The sequence below is a fragment of the Myotis yumanensis genome, unplaced genomic scaffold, assembly GCF_028538775.1.
Source record: "Myotis yumanensis isolate MYYU_CA2020_CCGP unplaced genomic scaffold, mMyoYum1.0.hap1 SCAF_8, whole genome shotgun sequence".
NCBI lineage: Eukaryota > Metazoa > Chordata > Mammalia > Chiroptera > Vespertilionidae > Myotis > Myotis yumanensis.
The window spans coordinates 92,657,591-92,676,744 of record NW_027223759.1 but is presented as its reverse complement, the minus strand read 5'-3'; the positions used below and the strand labels follow the sequence as shown (position 1 = coordinate 92,676,744).

At 44.2% G+C, this 19,154-nt stretch overlaps 1 protein-coding gene across 1 annotated transcript in view; it reads left to right on the top strand.

Annotated features, from left to right (window-relative positions):
• Positions 1-2,333: 2,333 nt before the first annotated feature.
• The window catches only part of POLR2D (RNA polymerase II subunit D), a 33,085-nt gene continuing 16,264 nt past the window's right edge, over positions 2,334-19,154 (top strand). Inside the window, exons 1-2 of the mRNA XM_070423199.1 lie at positions 2,334-2,423; positions 10,926-11,106. Of these exons, the coding sequence (XP_070279300.1) occupies positions 2,351-2,423; positions 10,926-11,106 (254 nt within the window). The 5' untranslated portion in view covers positions 2,334-2,350. The remainder of the gene's footprint in view (positions 2,424-10,925; positions 11,107-19,154) is intronic.

Below are 19,154 nucleotides of genomic sequence, written 5' to 3'. Positions count from 1 at the left end.
TTGTTCACTGAAAAAGTATAAATGTGGATGTTTATTTAATGTTTATATGTCTACTTAGATATAAATATTTATAAATAAATAGAACCCCCGGTTAGTTTCCTGGTGTATTCTGGAGCAGCCTATTCAGTCTTGACAGAGCCAATGGGACCAGTAACATCTAAAAAGGCACCAGTTCTAAAAGCCACCGGACAAACTGCCTTTTTTTCCTTGGACATCAGAGAACTGTGGACCTCAGAAAGAACACGGTAACTCATTCGTTTATGTGATCTCTTACAGAAATTAGAAGCCACCCATAAGCTTGTTCGAGATGCCCTGCCAGTGCCACCTCGGACTCTGTACATCCTTTCCAGCCTGGGGACTCAATGTGGGTAAAGAAGTTCATGACCCCAGGACTCACCCCAACTTGAAAAGGACTAACAAGAAAAATCAGAAGATCTTAGAGCAGATCAGTATGTTTTTCTCTTTATATAATTCCTCTGAAATCTGGCAATGCTTAATAAGTCATGGCAATACATTTCTTTGCATGAAATCAATAAGACCGGTTTTTAATAGTAATTTTATTAACCAGAAACTTTGACTGGAATATCATGTTTTAAAGAAACCTGTCTGAGCTCTGAAGATTTGAAGCCAATAAGAGTGCCACAGGAAGAGCCTGGTATCCTGCTTGGGAGCCCTGAAGATGGCTGGCGCTGGAGCGTCAGGCCCATGCCCTACCATCACTGGCGGTTGGCAAGAGTAGAAGGGGGGCAATAAGGATGCCTCTGCATCCCTGCGGAACCCCCACTCACTCTAGGCCGCAATGAGTAGGAGGGCTACTGAAATGGGCCTTAAAGCCTAGAGCATGGGCTCAGGTGGAGTTGCTACAGGTGAGGGATTCAGCTACCTCAGTGGATGCTGCAGGCAGGCCTGATGGCGACTGAATGGCTTGGCTTCCTGGACCTACGGGGCACGTTAAGATTCAGTCATGAAATTCCAGCAAAGGTAGTCAGTTACCATTCTTGTTGTGTTTATGCAAACATCAGGCCAAATTGAATACAGTAGATAAATTAATATTAATTTGGCTTTTTGATAGCCATAGAGGAATTTTAAGAAGAAAAATCCTATTTCAATAGAGGTTGTTAAAACTAAAATGGTTTCTTTCCCTTCCACCGGGCCATTTGTTATAGTTTGTCTCTGCCAGGTCACAAGCCCAGCTCCTTCTGTGCCCAGGACAGCAAGGAGCCTGACTGGAGGGTGACCTCTGACCAGACACACCTGCTGCAGATCACCCTCAAGAAGACCGCGGACCTCGGCGGACCCCTTATAATCCTCCTGATGCTGTTGACTTTCGGCCCTTGCATTATTAACAGACTAGTCCAATTTGTCAAGAAGTGTATAAAAGTAGTTCAGTTGATAGTTCAGTCCGTCTCATGATTGAGCTGGAAGTTCCAAGACAAGGGGGGAATGAAAGGACAGAACAGGGCTGATAACCGTGTTCCTAACTCCTCTTCAAGCAAAAGCCTTAGAATGTATCAGTTGCTCAGCCAGCCCTTATCTCAGCCAATAGGAACGCAAGGAAACTAGCCCAAGGCCAAAAGTATGCTAGCCACCTCCTGTCTTTGTGTAACCAGACTCTAGCTGCACCCTACCCTTGCCTCATTAGCCCCCCCCCCCCCCATCACTCAACCAACCAGAATTGGCCAAATCAGCCGTCCGAGTGAGCCCCTACCCCCTGACCCAAGCCCTATAAATTCTTTGTTCTCCCAAGACTCCGGGCTCTCTTGCTTTCTGTCACTCCACTGTGTCAGTGAGGGAGGCAGAGGGACCAAACTAGCTAGTTTGAATAAATGACTCTTGCTTTTGCATCGGACTCGGCTCCCTGGTGGTCTGTCTTTGGGGATTTTGAAATCTGGGCATAACACTCTCTGAGGAGGTGATTTAAGCTCTCTACCCTCTGGTTGGGGAGGAGAAGTGCAACCCATTTACTCTTGTGTCCTTGGGTTCCGGGAGATAGGACTTACTGGGTGGACACTAACTGCCGTGGATCTGTTTCCCTATTCCGCTTGTGTTGGAATTTTCCTAGCTGCTCACTACTGTACAACGGGTCACCGACCAGCTTCCATCGGCGCAGCGCCTGGGTCGAGCGAGCGCGTTCCTGCACCGCACCCAGTCCTGCCGCGCTTCCCCAGGGACCGCGGGGAGGGCAGGGGCCCGGGAACTCGGCGGAGAAGCGGAGCGCATCTCTCCGGAGGGGCCTCAGCCTGCCGACCCGCCCACCTCTAGGCCCCGCCCACTGGGGGTCCCGCCCCTTCCGTGGCCCAGCCGGAAGCCCGGCGCTTCCGCTTCCGGCGGTAGAAGTGTCGGCGCAGCGATGGCGGCGGGCTGCAGTGACCCGCGGGCTGGCGACGTGGAGGAGGACGCCTCACAGCTCATCTTCCCCAAAGGTGGGCCTGTGGCTGCCGCCCCCTTCGGAGGGGACGGAGCCGACACTCGCGTGGGGTCTGGATGGGCCTCAGGCACTAGGGAAGCCCAGCGCGGGCTGAACTCGGCTCGTTCGTCCCGAGGGCTCCGGGCTCCCTGCCGGCCGCGCCGAGACAGAGGGCGGGCGCCGGGCGGTCGGGTCGGAGAAACGGAAAGGGCGAGACCGGGACGGGGAGGCGGCGCTCCCGCCCCCAGTGCAGCCGCCGCGTGGTGTGCGGGCCGCGCCTGCGGGAGTGGCCTCCGGGTGCGCCGGCCGAGGGAGCCGCCTGGCGGGGTGGACCGGCCTCCGAGGGCCGCGCGCGGCGAGGCGGGAAGAGGTGCGGAGGCCCGGCCGCGTTTGGAAAGGGAGGGTCCTGGTCAGGTGGCTGCACGGAGAGCACATTTTGCTATTTGGGAACTTCCTCTGTGCCCTGCGATGAAACCAAAAATAAAGAGAAAGCTTAAGGTATTAAAACAACATATCTTGTAGGCACTGAAAAACAAAGCAAATTGAGGAAACCTTAACAATACCCGCCTTTTATTTTTTTAAAAATTTATTTTATTGAATTTTCACAGAGAAGAAGGGAGAGGGATAGAGAGTTAGAAACATCGATGAGAGAGAAACACCGATCAGCTGCCTCCTGCACACCTCCCACTGGGGATATGCCTGCAACCAAGGTACATGCCCTTGACCGGAATCGAACCGGGGACCCTTCAGTCCGCAGGGCTACTCTCTATCCACTGAGCAAACCGGTCAGGGCACAATACCCGCCTTTTTAAAAAATAGTGTAATTTTATTTATTGTGAAACTTTATATAATTATTTATAATTATATGATTAAAATTATATTTAAATTATATAGTTAAAGTTATAAATTATATTTAAAATGCTATTACTATTTTAAAAATAAATTTCTATATTGGTTTCAGAGAGGAAGGGAGGAGAGAGAGAGAGAGAGAGAGAGACATCAATGATGAGAGAGAATCATTGATCGGCTCCCTCCTGCATGCCCCCTCCTGGGCATGGAGCCCGCCTCCCAGGCAAGTGCCCTAACCAAGAATCAAGATTCGAACCATGACGCTCAACCACTGAGCCACACCAGCCAGGCCAGTTTTTTATTTCATAGATTCAAGTGCAAATATTTTCATAGAATAGCTTCACAGAAGTTTTTTTGCATGATGGGAATATACAGGTGTTTCTTTTTAAAAAGGTAATAACTAAGAAGGAGATGGTCTTCTTAATTTCGTGATAAATTAAGCCAGTTTTTTGTATTTGGATTTCCTCTGGGTACTTTTTATTTAGTGCTGTTTTCTTTATACACTCTGAAAATACTTGTTTTGATAAAAGCATGTAGCATCTGGTACACACGAGAATTTTATTGAATTGGGTATAATTAGATTGTAGATCCTATCAAGCTATTATCTTTAACTCTCGGCTGATACAGGCATATAAGGTATTATGTATTTTAGAACAACACTACTTAAGAGATAAAGAAAGTCTATGCTATGGGATATAAGGTAAACAAATGTGTGAAAATAATTGTAGGAGTGAAAGCTTCTGAGTACTTTTATTGGTAGTTTTCACAACCATATTTGCCCACAAATAAAATTTATCCTTTGTCTATATGATATAATTAATAGCAACTCTTTTGAAAAAATTAGAAAGTAAAGTCATTTTTCTAAAAAGGATTATATCATCCCAGTCACTCCCTCCCTCAAGTAAAGAAATCCCCTAAACCGTTTTGTACTAGAGAAAAATGTGCAGTAGAAGACCATCTGAAATGGTCACCTTATCATACAACATGAATGGGTGCAGTGAAGGCTCCTCAAGGTCATTCCCGGCTGAGGTGCTGGCCAATGACCTGTTTTCCTTGTCAGAAGAGGGTAGTGAATTGTGGCGGTTGCTCTTAAAATCCTACACAGGGGGTTCATAACTTACAGATCCCCTGATCTATTTCCTTTCCTTTTCCAAATAAATTATGTATAGTGTGAGTGTGAGAGATTACATCTAAAAATGGTGGTTGTGGTTAGCTATGGGTAGAGGTCTTGGGTCCTAACTCTCCATAGATACAAAAAAAGTGTTTGAGCCACCTCTTCTCTTCCCTTTTATTATTATTACTAGTGCCCTGGTGCACGAAATTCATGCACATTAAAAGGGAGTTAATTAGAGGAAATATTTTAATATTGGTATTTGCCCTTTCTCTATAATAGAAGTGTCAGAGATGAAAGAAAATCAGTAAAATGTATATGAAAATCTCCCTGTCAGAGTCTGGGGTGTGCTGTGGGACCCAGAGTCAAGTCTCTGCCCACCTGCAGTGCCTCTAAAGTGTACAAGACCCAGACCCGGCCGGCCCCACCCCCAACAAGCTCTGCAGGGTGGGGGGGCGCAGCCTCAGGTCTCCCAGGGTGAGGGTGTATTGACCATTTGCATATTAGCTCTTTATTATATAGGATTTTTTAATCCTCACCCAAGGATATGTTTTTATTGTTTTTTTGTTGTTATTAATCCACATCCAAGAATATTTTTTCCATTGATTTTTAGAGAGAGTGAAGGGGGGCAGTGGGGAGAGGGAGAGAGAGAGAAAGTAAGTTTGATGTAAGAGAGACACATTGATTGGTTGGACTTAGGCACCCCTCTCTTAGGTCCTCTAAGTCACAATTTGGCTACCTTGTTCTTTCATTGATTGAAAAGAGTGAGGGTGTTGTGTAAATAGTACTTGGGCATTGCCTTCAGTGAGGAATAGTGACAGGTGATTAGTCTCCTGGTGTCCTAAGCTCCATCCATTACATTTCATAGGTAAATTTGTTTAGCGCTGAAAGGTAGGCATCTCTAACTTTGGGCGATTTTACAGAAGCCTTAAAAACATCAACTGCCCTGGCAGGTGTTACTCAGTTGGTTCAGTGTGGTCTCACGCACGGAGAAGTCGCCAGTTCAATTCCTGGTCAGGGCATATGTCCGGGTGCTGGCTCAATCCCCAGTAGGGGGCGTGCAGGAAGCAGCTGACTGATGGCTTTCTCCAATGTTTCTCCCTCTTCCTCTCTCAAATCAATAAAAACACATACATACACACACGTATATATAAAAACAGCAGCTGTAACAAACTTGGAGGTGATTATTAGTAGAGTGTTGACTCTCTTTTCATTTCCTAAGGCTATATTAATGCTGTTGCCTCAGAAGCTGAGACTGATCCCTATTTAGCTACTGCTGCCTCCCCCTCCTCTTTACGTCACTTGTTACTCTCACTTCAGAAATTTGGGGTCATATTTTCTGATATTTAATGTCATCTGCATTCATTGTTCTGAGGCAATAATTTGTTTTTTTTTTAAAATATATTTTATAGGTTTTTAATATCTTGCTATCTCTCTTCTTCTGGCACCCCCATAATTCGGATGTTGGTATGCTTTAAGTTGTCCCAGAGGTTCCTTACACTATCTTCATATTTTTGGATTCCTTTCTCTTTTTGCTTTTCCGGTTGGGTGTTTTTTACTTCTTTGTATTTCAGATCTTTGTCTTGATTCTTGCGATCCTCTGGTCTGCTGTTGGATCTCTGTATAATATTTTTTAATATATTTTATTGATTTTTTTACAGAGAGGAAGGGGGAGGGATAGAGAGTTAGAAACATCGATGAGAGGGAAACATCGATCAACTGCCTCCTGCACACCCCCTACCGGGGATGTGCCCGCAACCAAGGTACATGCCCTTGGCCGGAATCGAACCTGGGACCATTCAGTCTGCAGGCCAACGCTCTATCCACTGAGCCAAACGGTTGGGGCTGTATAATATTCTTTATTTCAGTCAGTGTATGCTTAATTTCTAGTTGGTCCTTTTTCATATCCTCGAGGATCTCACTAGATTTATCGAGGGTGTCAACTAAATTTATCGTTGGTTTCTAGAAAACTCTTAAAAACCTTATAAGTGTGGTTTTGAACTCTCTATCCTGTAGTTTGCTTTCCTTCATTTCTGTCATTTGTGACCTGTTTCTTTGTCTCTGCATTTTTTATGCTTCCATGTGTTGGTAGAGTGGCTTTGTGTGCTAGGTGTCCTATAGGGCCCAGTGGCTCAGCCTCCCCAATTACCGGAGGTGGACACTCTTGGTGCACCCGCTTGTGGGCTTTGTGCAGTCTCTTTTCTTTTTTTGACATGATTATCTTTTTATTTTTATTTTTTTTTATTAAATCTTTATTGTTCAGATTACATTTGTTCCTCTTTTTTTTCCCCGCATAACTCCCCTCCTCCCAGTTCCTGCCCCACCGTCCGCCCTCACTCCCCACCCACTGTCCTCATCCATAGGTGCACAATTTTTGTCCAGTCTCTTCCCGCATCTCCCATTCCTCTTTCCCCCCCAAGAATAGTCAGTCCATTCCCTTTCTATGTCCCTGATTCATTATAATCACCAGTTCATTCTGTACATCAGATTATTTATTCACTTGAGTCTTAGATTCACTTGTTGATAGATGCATGTTTGTTGTTCACAATTTGTATCTTTACCTATTTCTTCTTCCTCTTCTTAAAGGATACCGTTCAGCATTTCATATAATACTGGTTTAGTGGTGATGAACTCCTTTAGCTTTTCCTTATCTGTGAAGTTCTTTATCTGACCTTCAATTCTGAATGGTAGCTTTGCTGGATAAAGTAATCTTGGTTGTAGGTTCTTGCTATTCATCACTTTGAATATTTCTTGCCATTCCCTTCTGGCCTGCAAAGTTTCTGTTGAGAAATCAGCTGACAGTCGTATGGGTACTCCCTTGTAGGTAACTGACTGTTTTTCTCTTGCTGCTTTTAAGATTCTCTCTTTGTCTTTTGCTCTTGGCATTTTAATTATGATGTGTCTTGGTGTGGTCCTCTTTGGATTCCTTTTGTTTGGGGTTCTCTGCGCTTCCTGGACTTGTAAGTCTATTTCTTTCACCAGGTATGGGAAATTTTCTGTCATTATTTCTTCAAATAGGTTTTCAATATCTTGCCCTCTCTCTTCTTCTGGCACCTCTATAATTCTGATGTTGGTATGCTTGAAGTTGTCCCAGAGGCTCCTTACACTATCTTCATATTTTTGGATTCTTTTTTTCTTTTTGCTTTTCAGGTTGGGTGATTTTTGCTTCTTCGTATTTCAAATCTTTGACTTGACTCTTGCGATCCTGTAGTCTGCTGTTGGAACTCTGTATAATATTCTTTATTTCAATCAGTGTATGCTTAATTTCTAGTTGGTCTTTGTTCATATCCTCGAGAGTCTCACTAGATTTCTTGAGGATCTTACTAAATTTATCGGCAGTTTCTAGAAAATTCTTGAAAAACCTTATCAGTGTGGTTTTGAACTCTATATCCAGTAGTTTGCTTTCCTTCATTTCTGTCATTTGTGACCTGTTTCTTTGTCTCCGCATTTTTTATGCTTCCCTGTGTTGATAGAGTGGCTTTCTGTGCTAGATGTCCTATAGGGCCCAGTGGCTCAGCCTCCCCAATTACCTGAGGTGGACACTCTTGGTGCACCCCTCTGTGGGCTTTGTGCACAGTCTTGTTGTAGTTAAGCCTTGATTGTTGTAGGTATCACTAGGAGGAATTGACCTCCAGACCAGTTGGCTGTGAGAATCAGCTGTGTCTACAGTGGGAGAACTTCTGTGCTGAAGACACCATTCTGGGGCCAGACTTGCTTCAGTGGGGCTTTGGTGCTCACTGAGTCTGCCCCCCTGAGTGTGTCCCTTATGGATCTGAGGAGTTGTAATCTGGATGGTCCCACTCTGACCACTGGGTACATTGGCTCTTGGATCTCTACGGAGGTGCTAATCTAGCCTCTGCCTGAGGCTACCCAGCTGGAGCTACGGAGAGATCTGCAGATTCCTCTTCTTTTTTTGGGGTTTGGAGGTGCCCAGATGAGGCCCAGCTGTGAAGTAATGCAAGCTGCTGTGGGGCCTTGGGCCTTCTTTTGGAAGTTCTGGGTCTCTCTGACCAAGCTGCAGTTTGTTAGGTAATTTTCAGATTGCAAAGGGCCAGGCCTTTCATATGCAAAAGCCTCTGTACACAGCTTGGGTGGGGCGGGGTCTCAGGGAATCAACAGGGCGAAGCCAATAGCTATGGCTTCTCCTCATTCCTACCTTAAGAAGCCCCGTGTCTCAGTGTCCCGTGGTAATCACTGCAAGCACCTCTGAGAGAAAGCCGCCCTCGAGTTCCGACCAATGCCAGATTGTCCAGTTTCTCCCAGTATGAGTCTGGGTCCTCAGAGACTCGCCTGGAACTGGAGTTCAGAGCAGTCGGGATCTTGAGACTCCCTCCGGATTGAAAAAGACAACCGCGTCCTCAGTTGCCAGCCCTTTCCACATGCGCCTCCGTACCTCTGCACTTCACTTCCAAACCTCCTCTGATTCTCAGTGTGCTTTTCTCTTTCCTTCTAGTTGTAGAATTTCCTCTCAGCCAGCCTTTCTGTGGTTCTGGATGATGTCCGTTTTGTCTTTTAGTTGTATTTTTGAAATGGTTGTGCGAGGCAGCAATTTCCGGTGTTTACCTATGCCACCATCTTGGTTTCTCCTCTCCCTTCCTCTTTGAAATCAATTTTTAAAATTTAAATAAATAAATAAATAAATAAATTAGGTTTAGTTGATAGAGTACTTTGACTATGAAATATAGAGGGGATGGGTGTTTTTATCTGCAAGCTCAATTCCTATTATATATAAAAACCTTTAAAACCTCAATTGCCCTGGCAGGTGTGACTCAGTTGTTTCAGTGTGGTCTCATGCAAACAAAAATGTATTTTGGGGTGCATCATTAATGTTTGCTTCCAAAGATTCGGCCCTCCCTAACATAATGGTTCTTTGTATGTATATGTGTGTGTGTGTGTGTGTGTGTGTGTGTGTAATATTGTTTTATTTTATTAATTTCAAGAAGAAGGGGGGGGAGATTGAAGGATCAATGATGAGAGAGACTCATCAATTGGCTGCCTCTTGCATGCCTGCCTCTTGCATGCCCCCTGCTGGGGATCGAGCCCACAACCTGGGCATGTGCCCTGACCGGAAATCGAAATGTAACCTCCTGGTTCATAGGTCGATGCTCAACCACTGAGCCATGCTGGCTGGGCCTAACAATAATTCTTAAAATGAGAGTATATTTGCAAATGATGTATCAAATAAAGGTTTGATAGCAAAAATATATAAGGAACCCATACAGCTCAATAAAAAATAATCGTATCAGAAAATGGCCATACAGTATGCACCTCTGCAGCACTTATGCTAGAAAAAATGGGCAGGAAGACGTTTCTCCAAAGAAGACATACAAATGGCCTACAAATATGGGTTTGATTCCCAGTTAAGGGCATGTACCTGGGTTACAGTTTTGAACCCTAACCCCATGCAGGAGACAACCAATTAATGTCTCCATCACACTGATATTTCTCTCTTTCTCTCCCCCTCCTTCCCTTTCTTCCACTCTAAAAATCAATGGAGCCTTGCTGGCATGGCTCAGTGGTTGAGCGTCGACCTATGAACCAGGAGTCACAGTTCTATTCCTGGTCCGGATGCATGCCAGTCTGGGGTGTGCGGAAGGCAGCCAATCAATGATTCTCTCTCATCATTGGTGTTTCTCTCCCTCTCCCTTCCCCTCTGACATAAATAAAAATAAAAAAAAGAAATCAATGGAAAAGTATACTCGGGTGAAGGTGAACAAAAAGTAATAATAATAAAGTCTTGCCATTTGCGACAACATGGATAGACCTAGAGAGTATTATGCTAAGGGAAAATTAATTAGAGAAAAAAATACTGTACATTTCACTTATGTGTGGAATCCAGAAAAACACAGATGAATAAAGACAAAAGCAGACTAATAGAGATAGAGGAGGGGGATAAGAGACAGGGCGAAAAGGGGAAGGGGACTATAATATTGTGATAGGTTTGCACAGTGGCAGATGATCACTAGAATTAGTGGAATGGGTGGTCACATCATAAGGTATAAAAATGTCCAATTACTATATTGTACACCTGAAACTAATATAACCAATACAATATTATATCAATAAGCTAGAAAGAAACCAGTACCTGCCCTAATTTAGGAGAATGATGTGTAATGTAATCCCGTGTCTAGGTCAGGTTCCTTTATATCAGGAAGTAGCCCAACTGAGCTTTTAGTGCAGTGGTTCTCAACCTGTGGGTCTCGACCCCTTTGGGGGTCGAACGACCCTTTCACAGGGGTTGCCTAAGACCATCCTGCATATCAGAAATGTACATTGCGATTCATAACTAGCAACATTACAGTTATGAAGTAGTAACAAAAATAATTTTATGGTTGGGTCACAACATGAGGAACTGTATTTAAAGGGCCGGAAGGTTGAGAACTACTGTTGTAGTGTCTCATGAACTCCACTGTGTCTTGTATACAAGTCTGGATGAAGGTAAAGTTGGATTTCTGCAGGGACAGAGACTTGCTGTAAGTCTCAAAGGCAAAAATCAACATTTAGAAGCTCACTTTTGAAAGAATATTTTCAGCTAACGTTTATGCTTCTCATAAATAGAGTTTGAAACAGCCGAGACACTTCTAAATTCAGAAGTTCACATGCTTCTGGAACATCGAAAGCAACAGAATGAAAGTGCAGAGGACGAACAGGAACTTTCTGAGGTCTTCATGAAAACTTTAAACTACACAGCTCGTTTCAGTCGTTTCAAAAACAGAGAAACCATTGCCAGTGTCCGTAGGTGAGTGCTAAAAGAAGTTTTTAAAAAAATACATTTTATTTTTATTGGTTTCAGAGAGGGAGGAAGAGAGAGAGAGAAAAAATCTGTGATGAGAGAGAATCATTGATTGGCTGCGTCATGCACACCCCACCATGCACACCCCACACTGGGGATCAAGCCTGAAACCCGGGCATGTGCCCTGACCAGGAATCGAACCATGACGTGGTTTGTAAGTCGACACTCAACCACTGAGCCGTGCCAGCTGGGCTAAAAGAAAGGTTTTGTTAATCCAGACTATTGGACATGTACAGGTAGAATGCTATTACCCACCCCCATCATCTCGAGGATTAATGTATGCAAAATAATTTGTCAAAAATTAAAAATTGCTTATAAGGCCAGATTTCTCTTTTGCTACCTTCTTGCATATCCCAAATCCCAGTTACCTCCTTGCAAGGTAACTATTATTAGCAGTTTGTTGATAGCCTTTCAGATCTTTTTTCATGCAGTCATATCTACACTAATAAAAGAGAAACATGGTAATTGGAGTACGACCGCTACCCTTTTCATTGGCTAATCAGTGAGTATATGCAAATTAACTGCCAGCCAAGATGGCGGCCAGCAGCCAGGCAGCTGGAAGCGAACATGAGGCTTGCTTCCTGCAGTGAAGGAGGACTCCAAGGTTCCCTGCCTGCGCTGCCGGCCTCTGAGCTGGCAGTTTGAAACTTTGAAACAAATTTAGAAGCTAAACAAAAGCCCAGGATCTCAGAGCTGAAGTTATACATTGTTTCGAGTATAGAAGGCAAACAAACCAGATAAGAAGCCCCATAGCTAGAGCCAGAGCTAAAGCTGGCCCAGAATAAAATAAAAAAAAGAGAAAATAAAGGAGCTGTTGCGAGCTTCAGTCAACAACCGCCAGCCTGAAAGCAGCCCTCAGCCCCTCACCCAGACTGGCCAGGCACCCCAGTGGGGACCCCCACCCTGAAGGGTGTGTGACCAGCTGCAAACAGCCATCATCCCCTCATCCAGGCTGGCCAGGCACCCCAGTGGGGACCCCCACCCTGATCCAGGACACCCTTCAGGGCAAACCAGCCGGCCCCCAGGCCTCTATCCTATATAGTAAAAGGGTAATATGCCTTCCAGCACCGGGATCAGCGGAGCCTCAAGGCCTCCTGGCACCGGATCAGCGTGACAGGGGGCAGCGCCCAAACCCCCTGATCACCCTGCGGCTCTGTGTGTGACTGGGTGCGGCGCCCCAACCCCCTGATCGTCCCTGCTCTGTGACAGGGTGCGGCGCCCTAACCCCCCCCCCCCCCCCACAGGCCCTGCTGTGTGTGTGACAGGGTAGAGCCATAACCTCCCCATCAGCCCTGCCCTGAGTGTGACAGTGGCAGCAGCCCCAACCCCCTGATCAGCCCTGCTCTGTGGGTGATAGAGGGCAGCGCCCCAACCCCCCCCCCCCATGGGCCCTGCTCTGTGTGTGATGGGGTAGAGCCATAACCTCCCCATTGGCCCTGCCCTGAGTGTGACAGTGGCGGCGCCCCAACCCCCTAAACTGCCCTGCTCTGTGTGTGACAGGGGGCGGTGCCCTAACTCCCCTATCGGCCCTACTCTGTGAGTGACAGGGGGGAGCTCCTCAACCCCCTGATCGGTCCTGCTCTGTGCATGACAGGGGGGAGCTCCCCAACCCCCTGATGGGCCCTGCTCTGTGCATGACAGGGGGTGGCGCCGCAACCTCCCCATCGACCCTGCCTTGAGTGTGACAGGGGGCGGTGCCCCAACACCCCAATCAGCCCTACCCTGAGCATGACTGAGGGTGGCATAGCAACCTCCCAATCCGCCCTGCTCTGTGCATGACGGGGCGGCGCCCCAACTCCCCAATCAGCCCTGCTCTGAGCCCGACCAGGGGCTGCACCTAGGGATTGGGCCTGCCCTCTGCCACCCAGGAGCAGGCCTAAGCCAGCAAGTCGTTACCTCCCGAGGGGTCCCAGACTGCGAGAGGGCACAGGCCGGGCTGAGGGGACCCCCCCGTCCCCCCCGAGTGCACAAATTTTTGTGCACCGGGCCTCTAGTGTGTGTATGTGTGTATATATATATATATATATATGTATGTGTGTGTATATATATATATATGTGTACATGTGTATATGTGTATATATATTCATATATATGTATGTATGTGTGTATATATGCTGTTTTGTATTGTAAAAAACAGCATTTTGGCCCTACCCAGTTTGGCTCAATGGACAGAGCATCGGCCTGCAGACTAAAGGGTCCCAGATTTGATTCTGGCCAAGGGCACATGCCCTGGTTGGGGGCTCGAGCCCCTCAGTAGGGGCCGTGCAGGAGGCAGCCAATCAATGATTCTCTCTCATCATTGATGTTTCTATCTCCCTTTCTCTCTGGAATCAATAAAAAAAAACAACAGCATTTTGTGTGTGTGTGTTTTGTTGTGACTCCTCACCTGAGGATATTTTTCCATTGATGTTTAAGAGAGAGGGAAAGACAGAGAGAAACATCAATGTTTGCTTTTCACATTGGGTTGCATGTGCCCTGGACATAGTGATGTGCTGGGGAGTATTGAAGGCCACAGGAAGAATAGCACATCTTCCCAAAGGGTCAGTTTTTTATTGTTTGTTTTTGTTAATCCTCACCTGAGGACACTTTTTCATTGATCTTTAGAGAGAGTGGAAGGGAGGGGGAGAGACACAGAGAGAGAAACATTGATGTGAGAGAGACACATCGATTGGTTGCCTCCTGCATGTGCCCTGACAAGGGTTGGGATGGAACCTACAATCAAGATATGTGCCCTTGACTCATAATCGAACCCAGGACCTTTCAGCTAGGCAGATGCTCTATCCACTGAGCCAAATCGGCTTGGGTTTTAAGTGTCAGTTTTACTGGATAGTAGGTGATTTAAAACATTTGTATGGATATCAGCATATTTGGACTAAAAAAAATATATGAACTAGAGGACTGGTGCACAAATTTGTGCACTGATGGGGTGCAGCTGTTCCACCCCAATGGGGGCCAGCAGGGGCTGGCTGGCTGGGGTGAGTGGCCATGGGCGGGGCTGTCTGGGGTGAGGGGCTGGGGGTGGGGCCGGCCAGGGTGAGGGGCTGCAGGTGGTTTGCTGACCTGCCCCACCCCCGACAGTAATTAAATACATTGTGGTAAATCCGTTTGATGGGCTACTATGCTGTCATTAAAACCTATGATATAAAAAGAAATGGAAAGATGGTTACATATGTTAAGTGTCCAGAAAATGAAGGTGATAAAACTGTATGGGAAATATAGTCTATTCTGACAAGTGTGAATGTATGCATGGAGAAAAGACTGGAAGGAACTGTGCATAGCTTCCATGTAAAATTATAAACTGTTAGGCCTAAAAGATGACTTGAATAAATGAAGATGAATTTAAACACATTCATGAATGAAAAGTCTTTATGTTGCAAAAATGTCAATTTGCCCCAAACTAATGTATACATTTGCTATTCTAAATCCTTGAGGGAATTGAAAGGGAGAGCAGAATAAAATGATCTTAAATTTGTGAGAATTGTCAGAAATTTTTTAAAAAGAAAAATGAAGGGAAATTTACTCTATTAGATGTTAAAATGCATTAAAAAGTAATAATAATTGAAATAACATAGTGATATTTTGTCATGAAATAGATCATTGAAACAATAGAAAATTTGGGAACATTCAAATAAAAATTTATTATATTTTATATGAGTCCAATTTATGGTTAAAATGGCACTGTGAATTAGTGGGGAAATATTTTACAACAAAGTTTTTTTGTTTTTTTGTTTTTTTGTTTTTTTTAAAATATATTTTGTTGATTTTTTACAGAGAGGAAGGGAGAAAGATAGAGAGTTAGAAACATCGATGAGCGAGAAACATTGATCAGCTGCCTCCTGCACACCTCCTACTGGGGATGTGCCCACAACCCAGGTACATGCCCTTGACCGGAATCGAACCTGGGACCTTTCAGTCCACAGGCCGACGCTCTATCCACTGAGCCAAACCGGTTTCGGCATTTTACAACAAAGTTTGAACTCTATATTACACCAAAATAAATTCCTAAGAAATTAAGGATTTAAATTTAAGCTATGATGCATAAAGTGCCGTGTGACAAGTGTGACAGCATGACCGAATGTATATATTGTGGTTTAGCAAAACTTTAAATGTGGGAAACATGATTGACTCTAGTTGAATGTAAGCTTTGTGAAGGTAGGGACTTAGTCATATTCATCACTGTGTTAGTCTCATTGTAGGCACTAAATAATTAATTGAATAAATAAATGAATTTACATAAATGTATTTAAACTTTCCTATATTGATAAAATGCCATGTGTAAAATGTAAGTGTGAATAAACTGAGGAAGGATTGATATCCTTAGGTGATACCCAGTTCATAAAAATGGCTTGATTTATATCAGAACTTTAAATGACTAGTTCACATGAAATAATGGTCATATTTAAGGAAATCAAAGAAATGGTGAAATAGCTAACTAGACTTAGAAAAGATTAAAAAGAATGGGAATCCTAGTGTAACAGGTAGGAGAAATGGGCACTGTCATTTATTGCTGGTGAGAGCATATATTGGTAAAGCCCTTGTAAGGGTCATGTCTCTCAGAAGCCTTCAGACAGTCTTATCCTTTGAATAATCCTACTTCCAGGAATTTATTTTTAAAACACACAGCAATCAACTACACAAACAAGTGTTCATTAAAATGATGTTCAAAAAACATTGGAAACAAGTGAAATGTTCAACAAGAGGAAATTTGATGTATAAGTTATGGCTCAACTTTTCAGTGGAATGTGTACTAACATGGAAAACAGTTACTATGCTGTTGAGTGAAAAATGGCCAGTTGTGCCTGGCTGGTGTGGTTCAGTTGCTGAGCGTCGACCTATAAACCAGAAGGGAGGGGTTCACTTCCTGGTCAGGGCATGTGCCTGGGTTTCAGGTTCACTAGCTATGCCTCTAAGACAATGGTTCTCAACCTTCTGGCCCTTTAAATACAGTTCCTCATGTTGTGATCCAACCATAAAATTATTTTCGTTGCTACTTCATAACTGTAATGTTGCTACTGTTACGAATCGTAATGTAAATATCTGATATGCAGGATGGTCTTAGGCGACTCCTGTGAAAGGGTCGTTCAACTGCCAAAGGGGTCGCAACCCACAGGTTGAGAACCGCTGCTCAAAGGGATATCTGTCAAAGGAAACAATGTGTCTCTCTCACATTGATGTTTCTCTCTCAACCTCTTCCATCCCTCCCTCCTCTCCCTTCCCTCCTCCATTCCTCTCTTCCAATCTCTCTGTAAAGCAGTGGAAAAAATACCCTCTAGTGAGGATCAAGAAAAGAAAAAAGAAAAATGGCCAATTTTGGTATAACATGTTAGGATTCCTTTTTATAATTTAAAAAATATATTTGTGTTGATTTCAGAGAGGAAGAGAGAGGGAGTTAGAAATAGAAACATTGATGAGAGGAATCGTTGATCAGCTGTGTCCTCCATGCCCCCTACTGGGGATGGAGCCCCAAACCCAGACATGTGCCCTGACTGAGAATGGAACCTGTTACCTTTTGGTTCATAGGTCAATGCTCAACCACTGAGCCATGCTGGCCAGGCTATGAAAAATATTAATACTGGTTATTTCTGGGAAGAATTTTAGATTATTTTACATTACTGATACTTTTTAAAAAATATATTTTTTTATTGATTTCAGATAAGAAGGGAGAGGGAGAGAGAGATAGAAACATCAATGATAAGAGAGAATCACTGATTAGCTGCCTCCTACATATACCCTACTGGGACCAAGCCCACAACCCAGGCATGTGCCCTTGATGAATCAAACCCAGGCCCCTTCAGTCCACAGGCTGACTCCACTGAGCCAAACCAGCCAGGGCGATACGTGTTTTTTAATCCTCACCCAAAGACTGAGGATAATTTTTTTATTGGTTTTTAGAGCGAGTGGACGTGATGGTGGAGGGGGAGAGGAAAACATCTATGTGTTAGAGACACATCAATTGGTTGCCTCCCACTCACACACTGAGCCTGCAATCAAGTTGCGTATCCTTTTTTTTTTAAATATATTTTATTGATTTTTTACAGAGAGGAAGGGAGAGAGATAGAGAGTTAGAAACATCGATGAGAGAGAAACATCGATCTGCTGCCTCCTGCACATCTCCTACTGGGGATGTGCCCGCAACCCAGGTACATGCCCTTGACCGGAATCGAACCTGGGACCCTTCAGTCCGCAGGCCGACACTCTATCCACTGAGCCAAACCGGTTTCGGCAAGTTGCGTACCCTTGACCAGGAATTGAACCCAAGACCCTTTGGTCCACAGACTGATGTTCTAACCACTGAGCAATAGGCCAGGGCTATTAATACTTTTTTGGTATTGTTCGTAAATGAGTATGTGCTCATTTGAAAACATTATGAACCTCTTTATAAACTTACGTAAAATTTACTGTATTTTCTTTACAAAATGAAAATAGCTTCAAGTGACAAAAAGTTACTAATAGAATGTGTGAGTTTATATTCTGAAACAGAAAAATGTCTAGAATGCTATTATACTAAGATTATATGTTGGTATTTGTTTATGTGGTAATATGGGTAGGTCGCAGTTTTATTTTGCCTTTCTGTAATTTCTAAATTTTGTACATTAATATGCTTGTAATAGAGTGATAAACACAGTGTTTTGTTTATGAACAGATAATTAAAGTTTTCTTTCAAACCACATTTACCATTGATGTGCTCTATTTTATTTTTATTTATTCTTTTAGAAGATTTTTTATTGGGCCTGGCCAGCGTGGCCCTGTGTTTGAGTGTCTGCTTATGAACCAGGAGGTCACAGTTCAATTCCCAGTCAGGACACATTGCCTGGGTTGCAGGCTCGATCCATGATGTGGAGTGTGCAGGAGGCAACCGATCAATGATTCTCTCTTATCATTGATGTTTCTGTCTCTCTCCCTCTCCTTTCCTCTGTGAAATCAATAAAAATATATTTCAAAAAAAATTTTTTTAAAGATTTTTTAGTAGTTTTTACAGAGAAGCACTGATATGAGAGAGACATAGATTGGTTGCCTCCCACGTGGACCTGCCCTGGGCTGGGGATTAAACCTGCAGCCCAGGTATGTACCCTTGACCTGTGATTGAATCTTCGAAATTTTGGTGCATAGACCAACGCTCTAACCACTGAGCAGAGCAGTCAGGTAATTCGCTGTTTTATACAGTTTGTCTTCCTATATAATAAAAGGCAAATATGTAAATCAAATGAATGGCGGCACAACCGATTGCTATGACACACACTGACCACCAGGGGGCAGACGCTCAACGCAGGAGCTGCCCGCTAGTGGTCTGTGCACTCCCACAGGGGGAGCGCCACTCAGCCAGAAGCTGGGCTCACAGCTGGCGAGCACAGCGGCATTGGTGGGAGCCTCTCCTGCCTCCCCGGCAGCACTAAGGACTCCTCGGGTGTCCTGGACTGTGAGAGGGCGCAGGCCAGGCTGAGGGACACCCCCCCTCCCCGCCCCCAGTACATGAATGTTGTGCAATGGGACTCTAGTTTAAAATAAAGATGCAGTTTACATATATATTTGTACAAAGTAAGGTATGCCTGTATTTATTCATTTATTTTGATAAATTAGAAAGAATTTTCTCCAAGTCAAACACCTAATAGGTTGGAGGCATCTAATATCATGTGTTTGACAAAATTAGTAATGAAGGAAGCAAGGAAGAGTGGTAAGAAGAGCAGAGAGCAACAAAATAAATTGCTGGGGAAACATTGCATACTCCTTGAGGCATATTGTGGTTTTTCAAAAGTTGCAATAGCAGGGCTTCTCTGCCTGAATGTGATTTCTTAACTTTCATTGTTTCCTTCATTTTGTTTTAACTTCCTGTTCTCCAGGAATAGGACCAAGAAGTAATTTGAAAGTAGGCTTTTGCAACTGCCCTAACCATTATGGAAAGATTGCAAGTGCTTTACTTTTTCTCTTCCTTTCTTCATTTGATTCCCATTTCCTATTCATCACTCTTTGATTATGTTTTGTTATGATTTTCTTCC